The sequence below is a fragment of the Rhinoderma darwinii genome, chromosome 7 (genome assembly GCF_050947455.1).
Source record: "Rhinoderma darwinii isolate aRhiDar2 chromosome 7, aRhiDar2.hap1, whole genome shotgun sequence".
Taxonomy (NCBI): domain Eukaryota; kingdom Metazoa; phylum Chordata; class Amphibia; order Anura; family Rhinodermatidae; genus Rhinoderma; species Rhinoderma darwinii.
The window spans coordinates 39,748,971-39,767,549 of NC_134693.1; the positions used below are offsets into that span (position 1 = coordinate 39,748,971).

An 18,579-nucleotide genomic window follows, 5' to 3' on the forward strand; every position below is an offset into this window, starting at 1 on the left:
CAGAGTATTGGTGGATATAGAGTGTGGGCAGCCTTGTACGCACAGATCGATGGCAATGACGCGGGTGGTCTGACGCTGGGTATGTACGTGACACGTCATGCGCCATTGGATATCGCTTTATTAGGTTCAGTATTTAAACCCCGCACGGGGCTAGCACAATAGCCTCCTGATGAAGGTTGCGAAACGCGTGTCGCAGAAATATCATCATCTGCCATCATGTCTACCATAGGCGATTAACCATTATTTTTTTACACTTTTTTTTAATTTTAAGAATAGGGCTGTGGTTTCTTTAGGGGGGTCTGATTCTTGGTACTTCATCCCTGGTAGATAATTATTGATATACAACATAACGTTTACCTATAAACATCTAAATAGGGTCACACTGTTTTTTTCCATCCGAGGCTGCTTTTTATCGTTTTGTATATATTTGTAGGGGGGCTGTTTATGTCCAATATTTTGGACCATAAAGATTATTTAACAAATATAATTTTGGAATATTTGTGTTTTGGATTTGTTTAAGAAATTTTGGCTTTGTCTGTGGATATATTTATGTCTTGCTTTTGGACTATATGCTCAGGATATATAGGTGTATAAATCCCTATTCTTAAATGGCTGAAAACAGTGAACAATAAATAGCATTTAGCTGTAGAGAATGCATTTTATGACTCACATGAAACCATAGCATACAGAGAAATAGCAATGAAAAGTTCTAATGATTAAATAAGTGGAAACTTATGCATATGCGCTCTCAGTGAATATATGACTTGTCTACTCAGGATATAGAAAACTACTAGCTGTGAAAAGTCTTGTACATCATTACAACACAGATGTGAATTTGGGGGAGAACATTATTATTTTATAAATGAGATTTGATCATGGCAACTATTAGATGACTAGGAGCGATACTGTGCTGAGAAAAGCGCAGAGAGCCCACGTTCCCTTCTGTTCTTAGGATATGTGGGAACCCAATAAGTGTGACCCACATCGATCAGTAAGTTGTGGCTTATCCTAGCAATATGTTATTACTTACCATGGTGGAAAAAACCCTTTTAATGATAAAATTCTGGGATTTATACAACTCCTATGGAATTTTATTTAATGCAATGCAGTGAGCTCACGCTACTGGTGGCTGGAGGTAGGCAGAATTTTATCATTTAATTATTGAATAAAGGTTAGCAGGAGATTCAGAGCAGACAAATATACATCCAAGCAGTATAGAAATAAATTAAGCAAAAGTTTCGGACCAATTGACTAAATAAAAGTATAATAAACACTTAACGATGGTTGTTGTCCTCCTTGATTTATAAGGCCCCCTGGGCAGCTGCATGATGTTTGTGTTTATATAGGTGTATATGTTTATATGTGTATGTATGGTGTGAGTGAAGGCCAAACCCTGGCTGTCTGACCCTAAATGTCCACAGAAGTGAGTAAACTCCTGACTCTAAATGTCCATGAAAGGGAGGATACACCTGACCTTTCATGTCCAGACAAGTGGAAATATGCTTGATCTTGGATGTCTAACGAAATTAGCATTTATCTGGTCCTGAATCTGGGGATAAATGAACATATGATCCTGGATGTCTGTACAAGGAGAGTATGACCGTACGGATGAGTGAGCGTATATCTGGCCCTGAATGTTTGTTTGGCCCTGTAGGTTTTGTCGAGTGAGCGAATGCCCAGATAAATGAGCATATATCTGGCCCTTAAAGGGGTTTTCCACGTTCTGACAACTGATGACCTATCCATCGGATAGTTTATCAGTATATGATTGGAGCGGGTAGGACACCCGGACCCCGCACAGATCACCTGCTGCGGCTGCCTCCGGGCATTGGACGATATTGCCGCAAGCAGATGGCTCCGGTCAAAGAATAGCGGTCAATTGAATAGGAGCAGAGCCGCAGTTCTGCAGAATGGCTGCTATGCAGTGTTCAGAAGCCATCTGCAGTAGCATACCATTCAAAACATCCTGTGCCCAGAGGCAGCCGGATTGTCTGATCGGTGTGGGGTCCGGGTGTCAGACCCGCACCGATCATATACTGATGACCTATCCTGTGGATAGGTCATCAGTTGTCAGAACGTGGAAAACCCCTTTAATCTGTGGATAATTGAGCATACGATCCTGATCATGGATATCTGTACAAGGTAGGATACATCTGACTGTACAGATTAATGAGCATATGTCTGATCCTGCATGTCCAGATAAATAAACATATAAACATATCTGTCCCTGAGTCTGTGGATATATGCCTGATCCTGGATGTCCGTACAAGGGAGCACACATCTGACCTTGGATGTCTGGATGAGTGGGTTTAGGTCTGGCCCTGAATATCATCTGACTGCATGAGTGTAAGCCTGGCTCTGGATCGTTGAGCATACATATGGCCCTGGATTTCTGGTACTGTGTGCAAATAATAATGTCATAATCTTTACACGTAATAGATCCACATTGTATCGCACAGTTTCTCTGATTATTATTAGAGCGGGGCAGTGGGTCTGAGGGTGTATATTTCAGCCGTTGATCTGCTCTTCATTGCTTGGGCCAGGGACGTACACAAGCAGGGCGCGTTAGGAGGCTTAAAACTTTCCCCCCTCCTGGCCACGGCTCTCCTCCTTGGGCTGTTGTACATACAATCTTTATGTAATTCGGTCCTCTATCTGATGGGAAATGTTCACCTTTCACCAGCAGACGGTAGACTGCATAATATACAGACAGCAGTCGGGTCAGAAAGGAAAAGTGAGGGTGAGCTCCATCATCGCTGCTGACTGGCGCAGTCAATATCCATTTGAGAGAGAAATTCAGCAGAGAAGGGAAGTCACAGTATGTACATCTGTGTGTACGTATATCTCATTGGATTTATGTGTTTGAATGTGTGTGTGTGTGTGTGTGTGTGTGTGTGTGTGTGTGTGTGTGTGTGTGTGTGCGCGCATTTTCTATGCAAGTGTGGCTGTGAACCACCCCCCCCCCCCTTTTACAAAATCCTGCCTACGCCCCTGGCCCAGGTACAGTAGCAGTGCAGGTTGAACAGCCATAGGGTGTGTTCTTAAACAACTTCAAAATTGTGGATATAACAGCTTTTATTACAGTGACAGCTGTACAAAGGAAACAAAAATAATTAAAGGTCATTATGACAAAATAAAACCACCTTTACAAAACACACAACTAAATAGATTCAATGTTGAAACAAAATAAATAGAAAGTTTAGTGTTTTATGTTAAATAACGTGATAAATAATCTATAGTTTCAAATCGTCCTTAAAGGGGAATTTCCCTTTAAAAGAAGGGTCTTTGGCAATCCTGACAAGAGAAAGTATATTCCACAATTTACCGGTGTTGAATGAATATTAGTGTACTGCCGTAGACATTTTGTGATTCAAGAAAGACAGGAAGGGGCCTTCATTTTATAGTGAATGAGCTAGAATATTTATTAGATTACATTAAATACCCTAGAATTGTAAAACAAATTGTAATTACAAAAAAGTTACCACAAAATATAAATACATTTACAGCAAAAGGCAATTTTTCCGGAGTTCAGCATAGATTTTCTTCAAAATCCGCCATAATATCACTCTGCAGATACATGTCAATAGTTCCAGCCATCTGGAAAGGAAAAGAAGACACGGTATAAATGTATTCACACTATTCGCTGTGATGTGGAGAGTCATTGTCACATTTTCCTGTAGAGATGATCCTTAAAGGACATCTAGAGGGGGGCGTGGCCTAGCAGCAGATGTAAGAGGACGTGTGTGGCTGGAGCTCCTGCTGTATTCATCCTGAAAGTACTGATTATCCCTGAATTACCCGGAAATATTCACCGATCTGGAGGCTGGAGGAGTCGGTACCGCTTAATACAGCTGCAATGACCCGTTCCAAGAAACAAAAAACGCCGCCAGCGAGTCCGGGGCCAAGAAGACAAGATGGCGCCGAGGAGACTGAATGCAGGAGCAGGCACATGCGGTCTGAAGCAGCAGACAGGCTGGAGAGATTTGCAAGAACCCCTCGTGCGAGCGGATCTGCAGCAGGCAAGACGCCGGTGGCTGGCAGTGGGAAGGCAGACAGCATGGCCTCAGGCTCCAGATACTCAGTGCTGGGAGAGGACACGGTGAGTGAGGAGGAGGAAGAGCTGGGGAGTCAGCGGCGGGACAGGCGTGTTGAGGAAGATGGAGGCAGAATGCATAGCAGGAGAGACCAGGTGAAGGAGCCTTCCCTCACAGATATATTCGCTGCGGTGAAGCAGAACTCCTCAATTTTATCTATGCTGACCGGGCAGGTGGGAAGCCTGAAGGAAGATATTCTGCTGTTACGTAATGACTTACAGAAAGTGGCAGAAAGAACCACAGTTATTGAGGGGAGAGTGTCTGAAGTGGAAGATGTTCTGCCGGAGCTCAGGCGGGATGTGCAGTCTCAGTCCTTGGCGGTGGTGGCCCTGCAGGCTAAGACGGATGATTTAGAGAATCGGCTACGCAGAAACAACGTGCGTTTGGTCGGAGTGCCGGAAAAAACGGAGGGCAATAACTCGGATGAGTTTTTTGAAAAATGGCTGCTGGAGCAGTTTGGCCGGGAAGAGCGGTCTCCTTTATATGCTGTTGAAAGAGCACACAGAGTACCTACCAGACCGGGACCACCGGGGAGGCCCCCGAGACCGGTCTTAGTGAAGCTGTTGCACTACAAGGACAGAGATAAGATACTGAGGAAGGCAAGGGAACGGCAGGATATCTCCATCAATGGCGCCAAAATATCCTTTTATCCGGATTTCTCCGCGGATGTAAAGAAGAAGAGGCTGCAATATTGGGATGTAAAGAAAAGTCTGAGGAACTTGTCCATACCGTACTCCATGATGTATCCGGCCAAATTGCGGGTGGTTGCTTTTGGGACTGCTTCATTCTTTGAGAACCCCAGAGAGGCTGCAAGATGGCTGGATAGCAATGAGGCACGGCTGCGGAGACCGGCTGGAGAAGAAGATGCGTGAAAGCCCGCCTGGACGGTGAAGTCTGGAGCCATGTTGGCGTCTACGGGACTGCAGCATATTATATGTTCTTATGCAGTTCTCCGAAGTGTGTGAACACCCTTGTCTGAAACACAGCAAGGTGGTATCCTTTTAACAAGAATGGCCGCACCTGACGGCAATGTTATTGTGGGATTGTTACTGGGTACCTAATGTATCTGTAATTCTGCTGATTGTGTGGGATTGTTTAATACATGCGAATAGCAGTGGGAGCCAGCGCTCACTAGAAGTGGTGAGAAAGTTAAATGGTTCAAAGAGAGATGCCAATAGGGCATGTTAAAAGTTCGCACTATGGTGCGTTTCTGCTGGATAGGAGAGACAGTACATGTCGCTCTGACCCTTTTCGGAGGGGAGGTTTTGTTGGAGGGGAGGTTTTGTTGGGGGGGGAGGGGAGGAGGGAGGGAACGCACGGCCTAATATCTTGACTGGAGCAGGCTGGAGTAGTAACAGATTTCTTAAAGATATGACGCCTGATGGGATCGGTTAAATGTCTATCCTGGAATATCCGGGGAATACGGGAAGCTAGGAAACGACAGGCAATCTTTAACTGGGTTAAACAACAAAATGCCCTGATAGTGGGGCTGCAAGAAACGCATCTGACTAGAGAATCTGTATCCCTATTGCAGAGAGTGTGGATCGCACATGGGTTTCACTCCTTTCATACGACTTATTCCAGGGGGGTGAGTTTTCTGATACACAGGAGTCTTCCCTTTGTCTGTCATTCGTCCTTTTCTGATGAGGAGGGGAGGTATGTGGGAGTGCACTGTACTATATATCATTGGGAGTGTATTCTAGTAGTGTGGTATATCCCTCCGCCTTATTCTAGCACTGTACTTAAACGAGTTACGGAGAAACTCTCCAGGTGGCCTGAGGTACCGCTAATCGTGATGGGGGATTTTAATGCAGTGATGTCTGAAGGGTTGGATAGGTTTCATAGGGGAGGGGGAGGGCAAAGGGGAGACCTGACTGCCTTTGGAAGATTAATGGAGAATTTAGGTCTGAGGGATATTTGGAGAGATAAACATCCAGGGGTGAGGCAGTACTCGTCTGCATCATCCACATTTCAGTCACTTTCGCGAATAGACTTGGTAGCATGCTCAGCTTCAGCAGTGCCGTACATAGCGCAAATTGAATACCTACAGAGGGCGTTGTCAGACCACTCTCCGATGGCGGTGACGCTGGAAGTGGGTGTAAGGCATACCAGGAACCCCGGGAATTGGAAGCTAAATGCATTTTGGCTAAGATTGATGGATGGCGGGGAAATACGGGACTTGATAAATGAATATTTCAATTTTAATACTGAGTCAGTGCCGCGAGGGGTGTTATGGGACGCCATGAAAGCCTGGTTGAGAGGAGTATTCATTCAACATATTAAACGAATAAAAACTAAATCTAGGCAATTGGAAGAAAGTTTAGAGGATCGGGTGACAGAAACAGAAGGGAGACATGTAGAAGAGGGCTCCGAGGAGACACTTAGACATTGGGTGGAGGCGCAGACGTTGTTAAAAAATCACCAACTAACAATGGCGGATAATAAACGATTATTCCTTAAACAGCAATATTATGAAGAAGGGGAAACGGCGGGGAGACTACTCGCTAGGATGGCAAAGCCGCATGGGAGTAATAATTTTATTCATGGCCTTAGGGGGGAGGGTGGAGACAGACACGGGGCAAATCTTGCAAATATTTCAGCGGTTTTATACTGACCTATACACATCCAAAGTGCATTACGACACACAGCAATTGGACAAGTACTTGGGAAACATTAATTTGCCTACCCTGGGCTGGGAGGACTGTGAAAGCTTGGAGGCACCTATTTCACTGGAGGAGTTGGAACAGGCGATAAGGGATATGGCAAATGAGAAAGCCCCGGGTCCAGATGGGTTACCGGGGGAAATCTATAAGGAATATGGGACGGAACTAGCGCCAGAATACTTTAGTATTTTGCAGGATAGCTTTGACAGAGGTAAACTACCAGACTCCCTATATGAGGCTACGATAGTGGTTCTTCCAAAAGAGGGGAAAGACAGTCAATTACCGGAGTCCTACAGACCAATATCCTTGTTGACATCGGATGTCAAGATTTTGGCAAAGATATTGGCACTGCGGCTGAACAGGGTGGTACAGCATGTTGTGCATGAAGACCAATCGGGGTTCATGCCCTCCAAATCGACGGCTGTCAACCTCAGGCGGCTGTTTTTAAATCTTCAGGCGACACCGGATGATCAAGGAGGAAGGGCGGTGCTAACGTTAGACGCCGCAAAAGCGTTCGACTGTGTAGAATGGGGGTACCTCTGGCGGGTAATAGAAAAGATGGGATTCGGCCCTAACTTCGTGAAGTGGATACAGTTGTTGTATGTGGCCCCTACAGCCCGCATACGGGTGAATGGTGCAATGTCCGAGAGATTTTCACTGGCCCGGGGTACGCGCCAGGGGTGCCCACTGTCACCATTGCTATTCGCCTTGGTGGTAGAGCCACTGGCGTGCCTCATAAGACAGGAGGAGCGTATAAGAGGCTTGCAATATTGGGAAATGGAGGAAAAAATTTCACTATATGCAGATGATATTTTAATATATATGACGGACACGGAGAATACTCTGAAGGTAGTAATGGATACGATCACAAGGTTTGGGGAATTCTCGGGATTAAATATTAACTGGACCAAGTCTGCTCTGATGCCACTTGACACGGTGAATATTGTAGATACTGGAGTGGGACCCAGGATTCCGATAGTCTCTGAATTTACGTACCTAGGGGTTAAGGTGACGGCTAGGGTCCAAGACTATATGTCTTTGAATGTTTTACCACTGCTGCTCAAAGCAAAACATAAGGTGGATGCCTGGAACAGGCTCCCGCTCTCTGCTCTGGGGAGGACTAATCTAATCAAGATGATCCTTATGCCTCAAGTTTTATATATTCTTCATAACTCCCCAGTATGGATACCTAAGCAATGGTTCAGACGATGGCACAATCTCTTTCGGGATCTGGTCTGGAAAAAAGGGGTTCCAAGGATTAAATTGGAGAAATTGCAATTGCCTAAAAGACGAAGGGGGGGTCGCGCTGCCAAATGCCTGGATATATTACCTGGCTGCCCAAAGCCAACAGTTTAAGGGGTGGGAGGACACAGAGACCTGGGGCTCCAGTGCACGTTTATTGTCATATTTGGGGGGAGGACTTAACCCACTAGAGGGTCTGGAAGCGCATACCTTTAAGAGATTGTCGAGTGCTAAACCAACGTTACTCCTGATACATAAAATATGGTGGCAATGCAAACAGATCCTGGGAGTGGGAAAGTGTACCAAATATACTCCCCTATGGCATAATCCGGTCTTGTGGGAATTATACCAATTAGAGGGCATGCAAAAATGGGAATCGGCAGGGGTTAGGCGATTACAACACCTGTATGATGACAACGGGCTGAGATCATTTCAGCAGTTGAAAGACCTATTTCCACTGGAGCACAATATGTTTTACCAATATTTGCAGATCCGTCATGCCCTACAGGCGCAGGCGCATGTGGTGGACCTGACGGTCTGTGCTCTTGGGGTCCTAGAGTATGTGGGACGGGCTGACACGACCAAAGGCCTGATCTCAATGGTGTACAGGAGCTTACTGTCCAAACACTTGGGAAACCCAATGGTGCGGGTAAAAGCGAAATGGGAACAGGATGTCGGTCCATTGACCGAGGAGGAGTGGGAAGAGATATTAGCGTCCACATGTCACTTATCGCTCAGTCTGGCGCAGAGGAGATCACAACTCTTCCTGATACATAGAGTGTACCGCACCCCGTGGGTATTAAAACAGATGGGTATTAGAACGGATGCTAAATGTCCTAGGTGCACGGAGGAGAAGGCGGACATATTGCATATGTTTTGGTCATGTGAGGCCCCGAGGACCCTATGGGGGGAAATATTGGACCTGATAAAGCAGGTGTATGGTCGGGAATTGGCGGCAGACCCTAAAGTTATGTTGTTGGGAGCGGTGGGAGAATTGGAGAGTGACAGAATGGCAAGCCTGGCAATTGCCAAGATATTATACCAAACGAGGAAATGCATTGCTAAACACTGGCTGGACGCGGAGCCACCAGGGATGAGGGAAATTGTAGGAATGTTGAATTATAATATCCTGATGGAGCATAAGATATTTTCTAAAAGGGGCACGGAAATTTTTTTTTAGAAACAATGGAGCAGATGGCTGGCCTGTCCTGAGGTGCTGTCACCTGAACTGAGCAGACTAAGGGCAAGAGTCGTCTGAGGAACAGGGGGTGATAGAGTCTGGAGCAAAGAAGGGGTGGTGGGGAACCTTGATAAGAGAAATGTGCTCTGGCCAGGAATGGTACTAGAAACAAAGGGCGGAGATATAGTGGGGGGCTGTGCGGGGAGGGGGGAAGTTGGGGATTTCCTGATATGCTGTAACTATTGTATACGATGTTGGAAAATTGTAATGTGAATGTTAATGTGTTATTTCATTTCTGTGTTCGTATCAATAAAATTGGTTTGATTTAAAAAAAAAAAAAAAAAAAGGACATCTAGAGGTTTCTGGAAGGGAAGGTATCAAAAGTAACATTCAAAAAAATAGCCACCGTTCCTTATTAAGTTCACCTCTCTAAAGGAAATGATTGTGTTATGGAACATCTAGCGAGATGGCTAGAGGCACAGCGCTCTCCGCAGTTTATAGAGATATTGCAACAGTATCTTACGGGCATATTCACACACAACACTCAATTTCTTCTGTAATGAATTGTAAAATTTACAAAGTCAGACCAAAAAATAAAAATTACACTATGAGTAATAATGATGAGAAATAGCACGGCTGCCGTGACTATAATACTTACACTCTCCCTGCGGCGCTTCTCTTGCTCCTTCTTCCTTGCCAGGTTACGTTCTTCCTCTGCGCGGCCCTCTGGGATGAGAATTTCAGGTGTATGTAGATCTTTGGTTGGCTCTTGCATATTTAGAGGCTGCACTTCTAGACTCTTTGTCTCAGGTGATGTACAGTTACTTGTTTCCATATCCTTTGGTTCTCTATAAAACATTTTGTGTGTTAAATATAAGAATACTTCAACCAATCATATTTCTATTCCTATTCTGTAATACAAGGTATAAAAGTAATAAGAAAGCCATTGATTGGTTGCTATGAGCAACACCACTGTTTCTCCTCTGTGCCAAAATAAGTGCTCCCAATATGTCATAGTTCAATTTTCAACAGAACTACAGGTCAGGCAGTTCCCTTAAAGCATCAGCCAAAAGCACGTTCTGTTTTTACCATCCTGTGATATTTGTAGTCAATGACAACCATTCCCCAGAGAAAATCTTAAATTTATATATAAATGATATACACTGTGTTTTTGGGCATCCACTTGGAAAATGAAGTTTAATTTGGATAAATGTAAAGTTATGCATCTGGATACTAATAATCTGCATGCATCATATGTCCTAGGTAGAGTTAAACTTGGAGAGTCACTTGTTGAGAAGGATCTGGGTGTACTTGTAGGTAATAGACTAAATAACAGTATGCAATGTCAATCAGCTGCTACTAAGCCCAGCAAGATACTGTTGTGTATTAAAAGATTCACAGAACAGGATCAAACTATAACAACGTTACAAAGCATTCGTACAGCCTCATCTAGAATAGGCGGTTCAGTTCTGGGCACCGAATCATAAAAAGGATGCCCTAAAGTTGCAAAAGGTAGAATGAAAAGGCCTGTAGTATGTTTGTTATGAGGAAAGTTAAAATATAATTACATTTAGTCTTGGAAAGAGACATCAAGCAAAAATATGATACACTTGTAAAAATCTAAACGGCCTGTAGGAAAAAAAAAACAAAAACAAAAAAAAAAAAACAGTAAAAAAAAAAGCGGTTTAAAAAAACAAAAACAAAAAGGGGCACTCCCTCCGGTTGGAGAAAAGCTTCAACCCCAGGGGTGGAACGGCTTATTTACTGTAAGAGGAAAGGACTGACTAGCAACACGCTGAATGCAATTGCTGAAATCATGTACAGTGACATCACTACGTTGTCCAAAATTGGCCTAGAAATCAGTAGACAAAAGGAATGCTCCCAACCTTATTTTATCTCCTTTATCCACATGTAGTTCTTGCTGTCGCTTTAATTCTTGAGCTTTCAGTGCTCTCGCTCGTTCTTCTTTGGCTATTGCCGCTTTTCTGAACTGCTGGAAGCTGTCACTTGATGACTTTATGGTCACTGCAGTGGTATTGATAGCTTTAGAAAATTTTGCCCAGCAGGAGTTTTGGACCTTTATAATCTATAACAGGAAAAAAAAATAATCTAAACATTTCTTCCATCATGCTTCAATGATTGATTTCAGAAATCTAGTCACCGGCTGAAAACTTGGTAACGTAATTTCCAACTACGAATACAAATCTAGAATTTAGTTCTTTCGCCGATTCCATTATTCTTCAAGCAGGATCTACTCAAAGATTTAGCTAGACTTTCCTTTCTGGCCAAGACAGAGTGGGCTTGTTGACAAGAACTTTCCCCTGCACACAGCACCCAAGGCACATGCTCCACCCTTAAACAGAAGCCCTGAATCTACCAGCACTTGCCAAAAGGTGACTGACTTTGGCATAAAAGCTATGTGTCTGGACGTGGTCTTCAGTAATCTACACTTGGCCCCAGGGCAAGATGATAGGGAGGGCACCGAGGCACATGTACTGGGGTCTCCACCATATTGGGTACGTAGAGGACCTTCAACCACCCTCTCTATCCTGGCTGGTTCTTACAATCCAGTTTAAAAATCACAACCAGATTGGGAGAATGTGAATTCTCAGGCAGGAAGAGACCTGTGGCTTGCACAGCTGGATGCTGACATGTTAACTATTTTGTGAGGTCTCAGAATTCAGTGGAGAGGGCCATGTGCATTCATGGCTGTGATAGAGAGTCAGGTGGGGTCTGGGTACAAAGGGTGGGAAAGGGGGTCCCATCCAATTTTTTTGCCGAGGGCCCCCCAATCTTAACCCCTCCCTGCCTGCATTTGGAGCTACTATTACATCCTAATTGCGATGTTCGTATCGTAATAGGATGTAACATACTTCTCAACAGTCTTGGATTCAGCGGGACGGTCCCAGATTCTGGACAGTGTCCCATGCGGCCGGTGTTACGTCCCAATGTCAATTGTATCTACATCAGTTATATCCAATGCTGAAGCAAGAACGGTCAGCTCCCTGTTGCAGCATTCAACTATGAAGTCCCCGGCCAGAGCAACGCAACTCTCTGGCAGGGGACTCCTGTCTTGGGAAAGCCCATGCCGTCACTGTCCATATATGAACAGTGACATCAGTGGCTCCTCTAGGAGCGGAATCCCTGGCCAGAGCGTTGCCAACTCTCTGGCCGGGGATTCCGGCATCTTAAAGCCCCTAACATCTCTGTCCATATATGGGCAGTGACGTCAGGGGCTCCCTCCAGGAGCGAAATCCCCGGCCAGAGCATTGCCGACGCTCTGGTCAGAGATTCCTCCCCTGGAGCAGGCCCTGATATCACTATCCATATATGGACAGTGACATCAGGGGGTACTCCTGGAGCGGAATACCCATCCAGAGAGTTGCCTCATATATGGACAGTGACGTCAGAGGCTCCTGGAGTGGAATCCCCGACCACAGCGTGGTCGATGCTCAGGCTGGGGATTCCACTCCAAAGGCGGGCCCCAATGGGGCTATCTACAGGGGGGTGGCACTATCTACATGGGCACTGTGGCACTATATGGGCACTGACCACAGGGGGCACTGGCGCTATCTACATAGGCACTTTATATGTGGGCATTGTGGTAGTATGTGGGCACTATTTACAGTGGGCATTGTGGCACTATGGGGCATTATACAGTATGGGGGAAGCTAAGGGGGCATTATACTGTATGGAGGCAGCTATGGGGTGTTATACCGTATGGGGGCAGCTGTGTGTGCATTTTACCGTATGGGGGCATCTGTGTGTGCATTTTACCGTATGGGGGCATCTGTGTGGGCATTTTACCATATGGGGGCATCTGTGTGGGCATTTTACCATATGGGGGCATCTGTGTGGGCATTTTACCGTATGGGGCATCTGTGTGGGCATTTTACCGTATGGGGGCATCTATGTGGGCATTTTACCGTATGGGGCATCTGTGTGGGCATTTTACCATATGGGGGCATCTGTGTGGGCATTTTACCATATGGGGGCATCTGTGGGCATTTTACCGTATGGGGGCATCTGTGTGGGCATTTTACCGTATGGGGGTATCTGTGGGGGCATTTTGTCGTATGGGGGCATCTGTGTGAGCGCTATAAAGTGTGGGGCAGCTATTTGGAATTATACTGTGTGGGAGGCAGCTATAGGGGTGTTCTACTGTGTGGGGGGGGGGGGGGTTCTATGGGGGCATGATACTGTGGGGAGGCACTATGGAAACATGATACTGTGGGGAGGCACTATGGGAGCATGATACTGTGGGGAGGCACTATGGGAGCATGATGCGGTGTAGGCTTGACCTGTTATGTATGGGCGGAGATTAGGCAGGGTTAGAGGTGTGGCTTAAAAGGAAAAAAAAATTGCAGTGACACTCTACGCACGCCGCATCGTTTGTCCCCCTTTGCGTTACTTGGAAGTTGGGAGGTATGACATGATGTAACAGTACATCTAGTGGAGGACGCAGGCACAGGGGCCATAATCAGCGAGTGTCGGCTGCAGTATACAGCTGTCATCACGCTGCAACAGCCAGGATTGGAGGTAACTAATATCCGGGCAATTTAACACTTTAGATGCCGCATTTATTAACAACAATGCCGTGATCGCGGGCGAGCTAATGGGTTGCCATGGCCTAGCACTTTAGAAATGCGGCGATGCAAAAACTAAAATAATCATGGGATTCATAAGGATAAAGTGGTTAATCCAGCCCTGCATGGCTTAAATGACTGGGGAGGGAAGATGGCGAACAATTTTGGAAGTCAGAGGCAGTTGAAATCACACATCAGCAAAATCGGTGATAAAATTGAGGATAGTTGTCAAGTGAATCATATAAATCACACTGTACCCATTACCTTTTTTGTGGAAGTATTTACTGTACAATTGGCTGCATGAAAAAGGAACATGAAAACATTGGCAAACTGTACAAGAACAAAAAGATCGTTTTGTGCTAAACACTATTATCTGCCTCATCATTTATTGTATGAACCTTCTTACCACTTATTTATCAAACAACGCTCATCTTTGCTCAAACTCACTAATTATAGAGGTCTTCAACTGTGATGATGGAATCTGGGAGATCCTTCATCAGTCACCTAGAATCTTCTAAAGTGAACGTCATCAAGTGTCCTGTATACTACTTGCTAATGCAATAAAAACATTCACAGGGCTGCCGGAAGCTCTAGGTTGTTAATAAGCAGGCAGGTCCACCAGCATTTTATAGCATCCAGTCATACAGATAATATTACACAAATTAGTGTAAAAATACCTTTTCCAGTGGGGTCTTCACAATACTATCTGGTTGATTAGACTCAATACGATTTTCAGTAGAACTTTTCTCCATAGTGGTTTTATGCAAATCATTTGATACTGGAAAAAAACAAAATCAAATTATGTTTCCAAGACAAATAAATAATGGAATACTCTATTGGCCTTAGAGGCGGAATGTTGCATACAGCGATCTAGGGGTGACTCTGCTCTGTGGGTCTCAGAGCCCAATGCAAAAATCTTCCCATTCAATCTGAGGCCATGCATCCTGGGGCCCTTAGGAGTAATGAACATCAGCGTTGGCATTGTGGATCACCATGAAAGAGGACCTGCCGCTGCCTGCCAAATTGCCTCCCAAGAGTATCCTTTAAAAATTCTGCCTAATCTCTGGAAAAGGAGGGATTGACAACACAATGTTCATCCATGCCGTCTCACCAGCTACTAATATACCCACATCGTCAACTCTGTCACAGCTCTGTGCTCAATGATTCAGCCAAAGCTCCCTCTCATCACATACAGAACATGGGGTCTCGTCTCCGAATCTAACAGGACATGCAGTGCCTTGGTCATACACAGAAAATGTGTGAAGGGACGAATGCATGGTGGTGGGGGGGGGGGGGGGTTATTAACAGCTGGTCAGTCTGCATAGAAACGGTTAGCAAGATTGGCAGGGTTTTTAAAGTTGATAAAGCAGCATACACAATTAACATACACTGATTTCATGCGCACGCGCATACACACACACACATACATATATATATATATATATATATAGCAAATGTTCTTATATCTTCACATATCAATTGTTTCTGGATGGAGTTTTCCTTTTAAGAAAATATTATAGTATTATAACCCCATAATTCATTCCACCTACATGCACATTGTCTGATTTTAGATGAGGCCCTGAATAAATGAAAGATTTTTTTTTAATAATTGAATTTCTTAGATGTCCCAATAACAATAAGCTAGTGGATGCTACTACAGTCATTGAACGTTCTTCCTTCCTGAAATGGGAGCTACAAGAGATCGAGCTTTCTGCTCAGCTAACTTGCCAAAGGGGAATCATTTTAGTTAAGGTGTCATGGAGCCGGTCACGTGTACATTTGTACAGTATTTTTGAAACCGTGCGCGTTCTCATGCCTTTGCCCCCCAATAAGGAGTTCAGGGCCATTCAGTGGCACACTAGCTCACTTATACTCCAGGCCCATGTACAATGTTCATTGGAGATTATCAACAATAGCGTGTCGCCAAAAAAGATATAAATCTACCATTATTGGTGGCACGGTCGGTAAATGTAAATGTCAATTGTAGTGACAATTACCATAGGCATCGCTGCCTGGCGCATGGCACTTGGGACAGCCAACGCTAGGAAACAATGAGGCTCCTTGCCCAGCAGGGAGGAAACGGTTGCTCGTCATGACAGAGAGGATTTTCCGCCACAGATCTTCAAACCACCTATTGTTAGTCGGTGGCTTGAAAAATTGCCCTGTGCCAAAGGGACATTAAGGCATATAACATAGCAAAACAGGAATGTAGCATAAAAGAGTTTTTGTAGCCATGTCAAGTCAGTAGCCAAATGTAAGAGCTTCATGTTGTGTTGCCCTGGAGAATACCATACCCCACATTAAACAACAGAAAACAGCCAGACCAATAAAATAGTACTTGCCATCTTCTTCTTTCCGTTGCTTTATTAATATGTTAACATATTCTTCAAAAGTTAATCATTATGATCTAGTGATCACTGGTTACAAGTGGGCAACATAAATACATACAAGATGCTTACTCACATACAGGTTTTGGAAGAACGTCTCCAGGACCATTTTTACATTCAATAGAGCCTTCAGGATGGAGCAAAATATTAACAGCTGTCTCTTTAATCACAAGACATTCTTTTTTCATATAAACTAATGAATCCTGGAAATTGAAAAATATTTACTTCAGGTCATTCCCTTCACGTAATTTAAAAATCACTACGTAAAAGTTTCACTCTTTAACCCATTGTAATATTTTTTCATATTTAAAATCTATGTTCACCTGTGAACACCATTTCACAAAGATAATCTAGTTGAAAAGTTAAAGTGTACTGCTGGTTATAAACCAACTTTCCATAAATCAATAGTACAAGCGAAGATACAAAAATATCTGATTTGAGAAAAATTCCTCTTTTTCCCCTGCTTCCTTAAATGTTCACTCTCTCAGAATTTACTCAAAATCTTAAGAGCAGAACTGAGATGGATTCTAAATTCCACTTAGGGATCAGGTTATAGATGCTCATAGAAGTCTGTAGAGATGGGAGGAGGAGCGGAAGAAGGAGACTAGTTGCTAACAGTCTCTTAACTCCTATACACAGGATATAGAGGAGATCCTGCCCCCCCCCCCTATTTCTATCTCACACATTTAGAAGCAACATGGAGGATATTATACAGCAGTACGGATCAGTGTAGCTGTGGATACAGCACTAGGGTTAGACAATAAATCACTCACTAGTAGCAGAAGCAGCATCTGTGCCTCTCATCCTGCAGCTGCTACCTCCTCCTGCTCCCCATCCCCTCTCCATAGACTTGTATAGGCAACTGTAACCGGATCACTCAATGAAGCTGAGAATCCTCTCCTCTATGCTCTACAGATTCTATGAGTGAATTCTGAGTTTCTGAACATTTAAGGAGGCAGGGGAAGGGTGAGGAAAAATAAGTGTAGAAAGAGGCATTTTTCCGTAATAAGATATATTACAAAGTTTCTTATCTTAGCTTGTACTTTTGATTTATGGAAAGTTTCATAATCCGAGGTATGCTTTAACTTTTCAAATAGATCATCTTTGTGAAATGTTGTTTACAGTTGAATATAGATTTTATATCATACTCCTTTCCTCCTGAGCGCACACAGAAATACAATTTTAGTATGAAAGGACATTAGCTATAGTAGCGATCAGATGGATAGGGCCAGGAAATTCTAGATATAAATACATATGACCCTGAACGGTTTCCTTTGTACACTGCAATAAACCACAATGAATATTACTTAATAGGTTTACCAGCAGTTCAAAAGAAATCTACAGATAACACACTAAGATTTTAATGGATTATGCCAAGTGACAAGCACAGCGATGCTACATCTGGAGAAGGACTACTTTATAAAAGGTTACAGTTCACGCTCTTTTAATAAATATTCCCTGCTGTGATCAAGATGCCACTATTTGAATGTTTTTAGGTTTCCAAATTAGACAACTACAAGGTTTATTTTACATTAAATGGGGCAGTCCTATCAGGATAACCTTTGTTCATTTGCCTAATTAGGGCATATAGAAGTCATAGATGGGGGAGGCCCACTATGAGCCAGAGCAGAGAAGAGAACCTCTGAGAGAGTATTACCATCTTCTGCAAACCCCCCCACCCCCAATAACAGCTGATTGCCAGGGGTTTCATTCTTAGAGTAGTCATGGTGAGACAACCTCTTTCACAATCAGCTTTGAAGCGTTTTATTGGTTTAGGTGCGTCCTAAAAACGGCACAACTTTTTAAAAAACGACGAAAAACAGTTACATCAACTACTATGACAAGAATTAATAATGAAAAATTAAAGGCTATGAACACATTTGAAATTGTTTTTTTTAATAAAAATATCAGTGTGTTTTGTGCAACTTTTTACTAAAAATAATTTTTACTTTGAGATACAGCTGCTTTGTATACTGTATACAGAGCAGCTGTATCTAGCGCTGAGACCTCAATCCGTCAGTTCAGCGACACTGATGGTTTCAGTGTCAGCGGGTCCACGCAGGATCGAGCTGCTATCGATCACATCTGAGTTATGAACTTGGATGTGACAGATAACAGCCATCCAGCATATCAGTGTAATTTTTAATAAAAAGTATTTAGAAAGTTGCACAAAACACCCTGATAGACATTTTTATTAAAAATAAATAAATAAAAAAAACACTTTCAAAGGTGTAAACTGCATTTACACTGTAAATTCCTGGCCTATGACATACATTTACACCATATGAGCTATTCTGTTCCCGCGAAATGACGCAAAGGGAAGGCCAAACTGATGCCGGAGACACATGACAAGTGCCCGCACCATCTTTTGCAGATGCCAGTTGTATTATACAGCTGACACACCCACTTAATTGCCAGGATTTGAGG

General features: G+C 43.8%; 1 protein-coding gene across 1 annotated transcript in view; it reads right to left on the reverse strand.

The window, feature by feature from the left end:
* Positions 1-3,212: 3,212 nt before the first annotated feature.
* BRDT (bromodomain testis associated) overlaps positions 3,213-18,579 on the reverse strand; it is a 76,504-nt gene continuing 61,137 nt past the window's right edge. The window contains exons 16-20 of the mRNA XM_075833223.1: positions 16,229-16,355; positions 14,443-14,543; positions 11,066-11,265; positions 9,838-10,027; positions 3,213-3,597 (exon numbers count right to left, since the gene is read on the reverse strand). Of these exons, the coding sequence (XP_075689338.1) occupies positions 3,529-3,597; positions 9,838-10,027; positions 11,066-11,265; positions 14,443-14,543; positions 16,229-16,355 (687 nt within the window). The 3' untranslated portion in view covers positions 3,213-3,528. The remainder of the gene's footprint in view (positions 3,598-9,837; positions 10,028-11,065; positions 11,266-14,442; positions 14,544-16,228; positions 16,356-18,579) is intronic.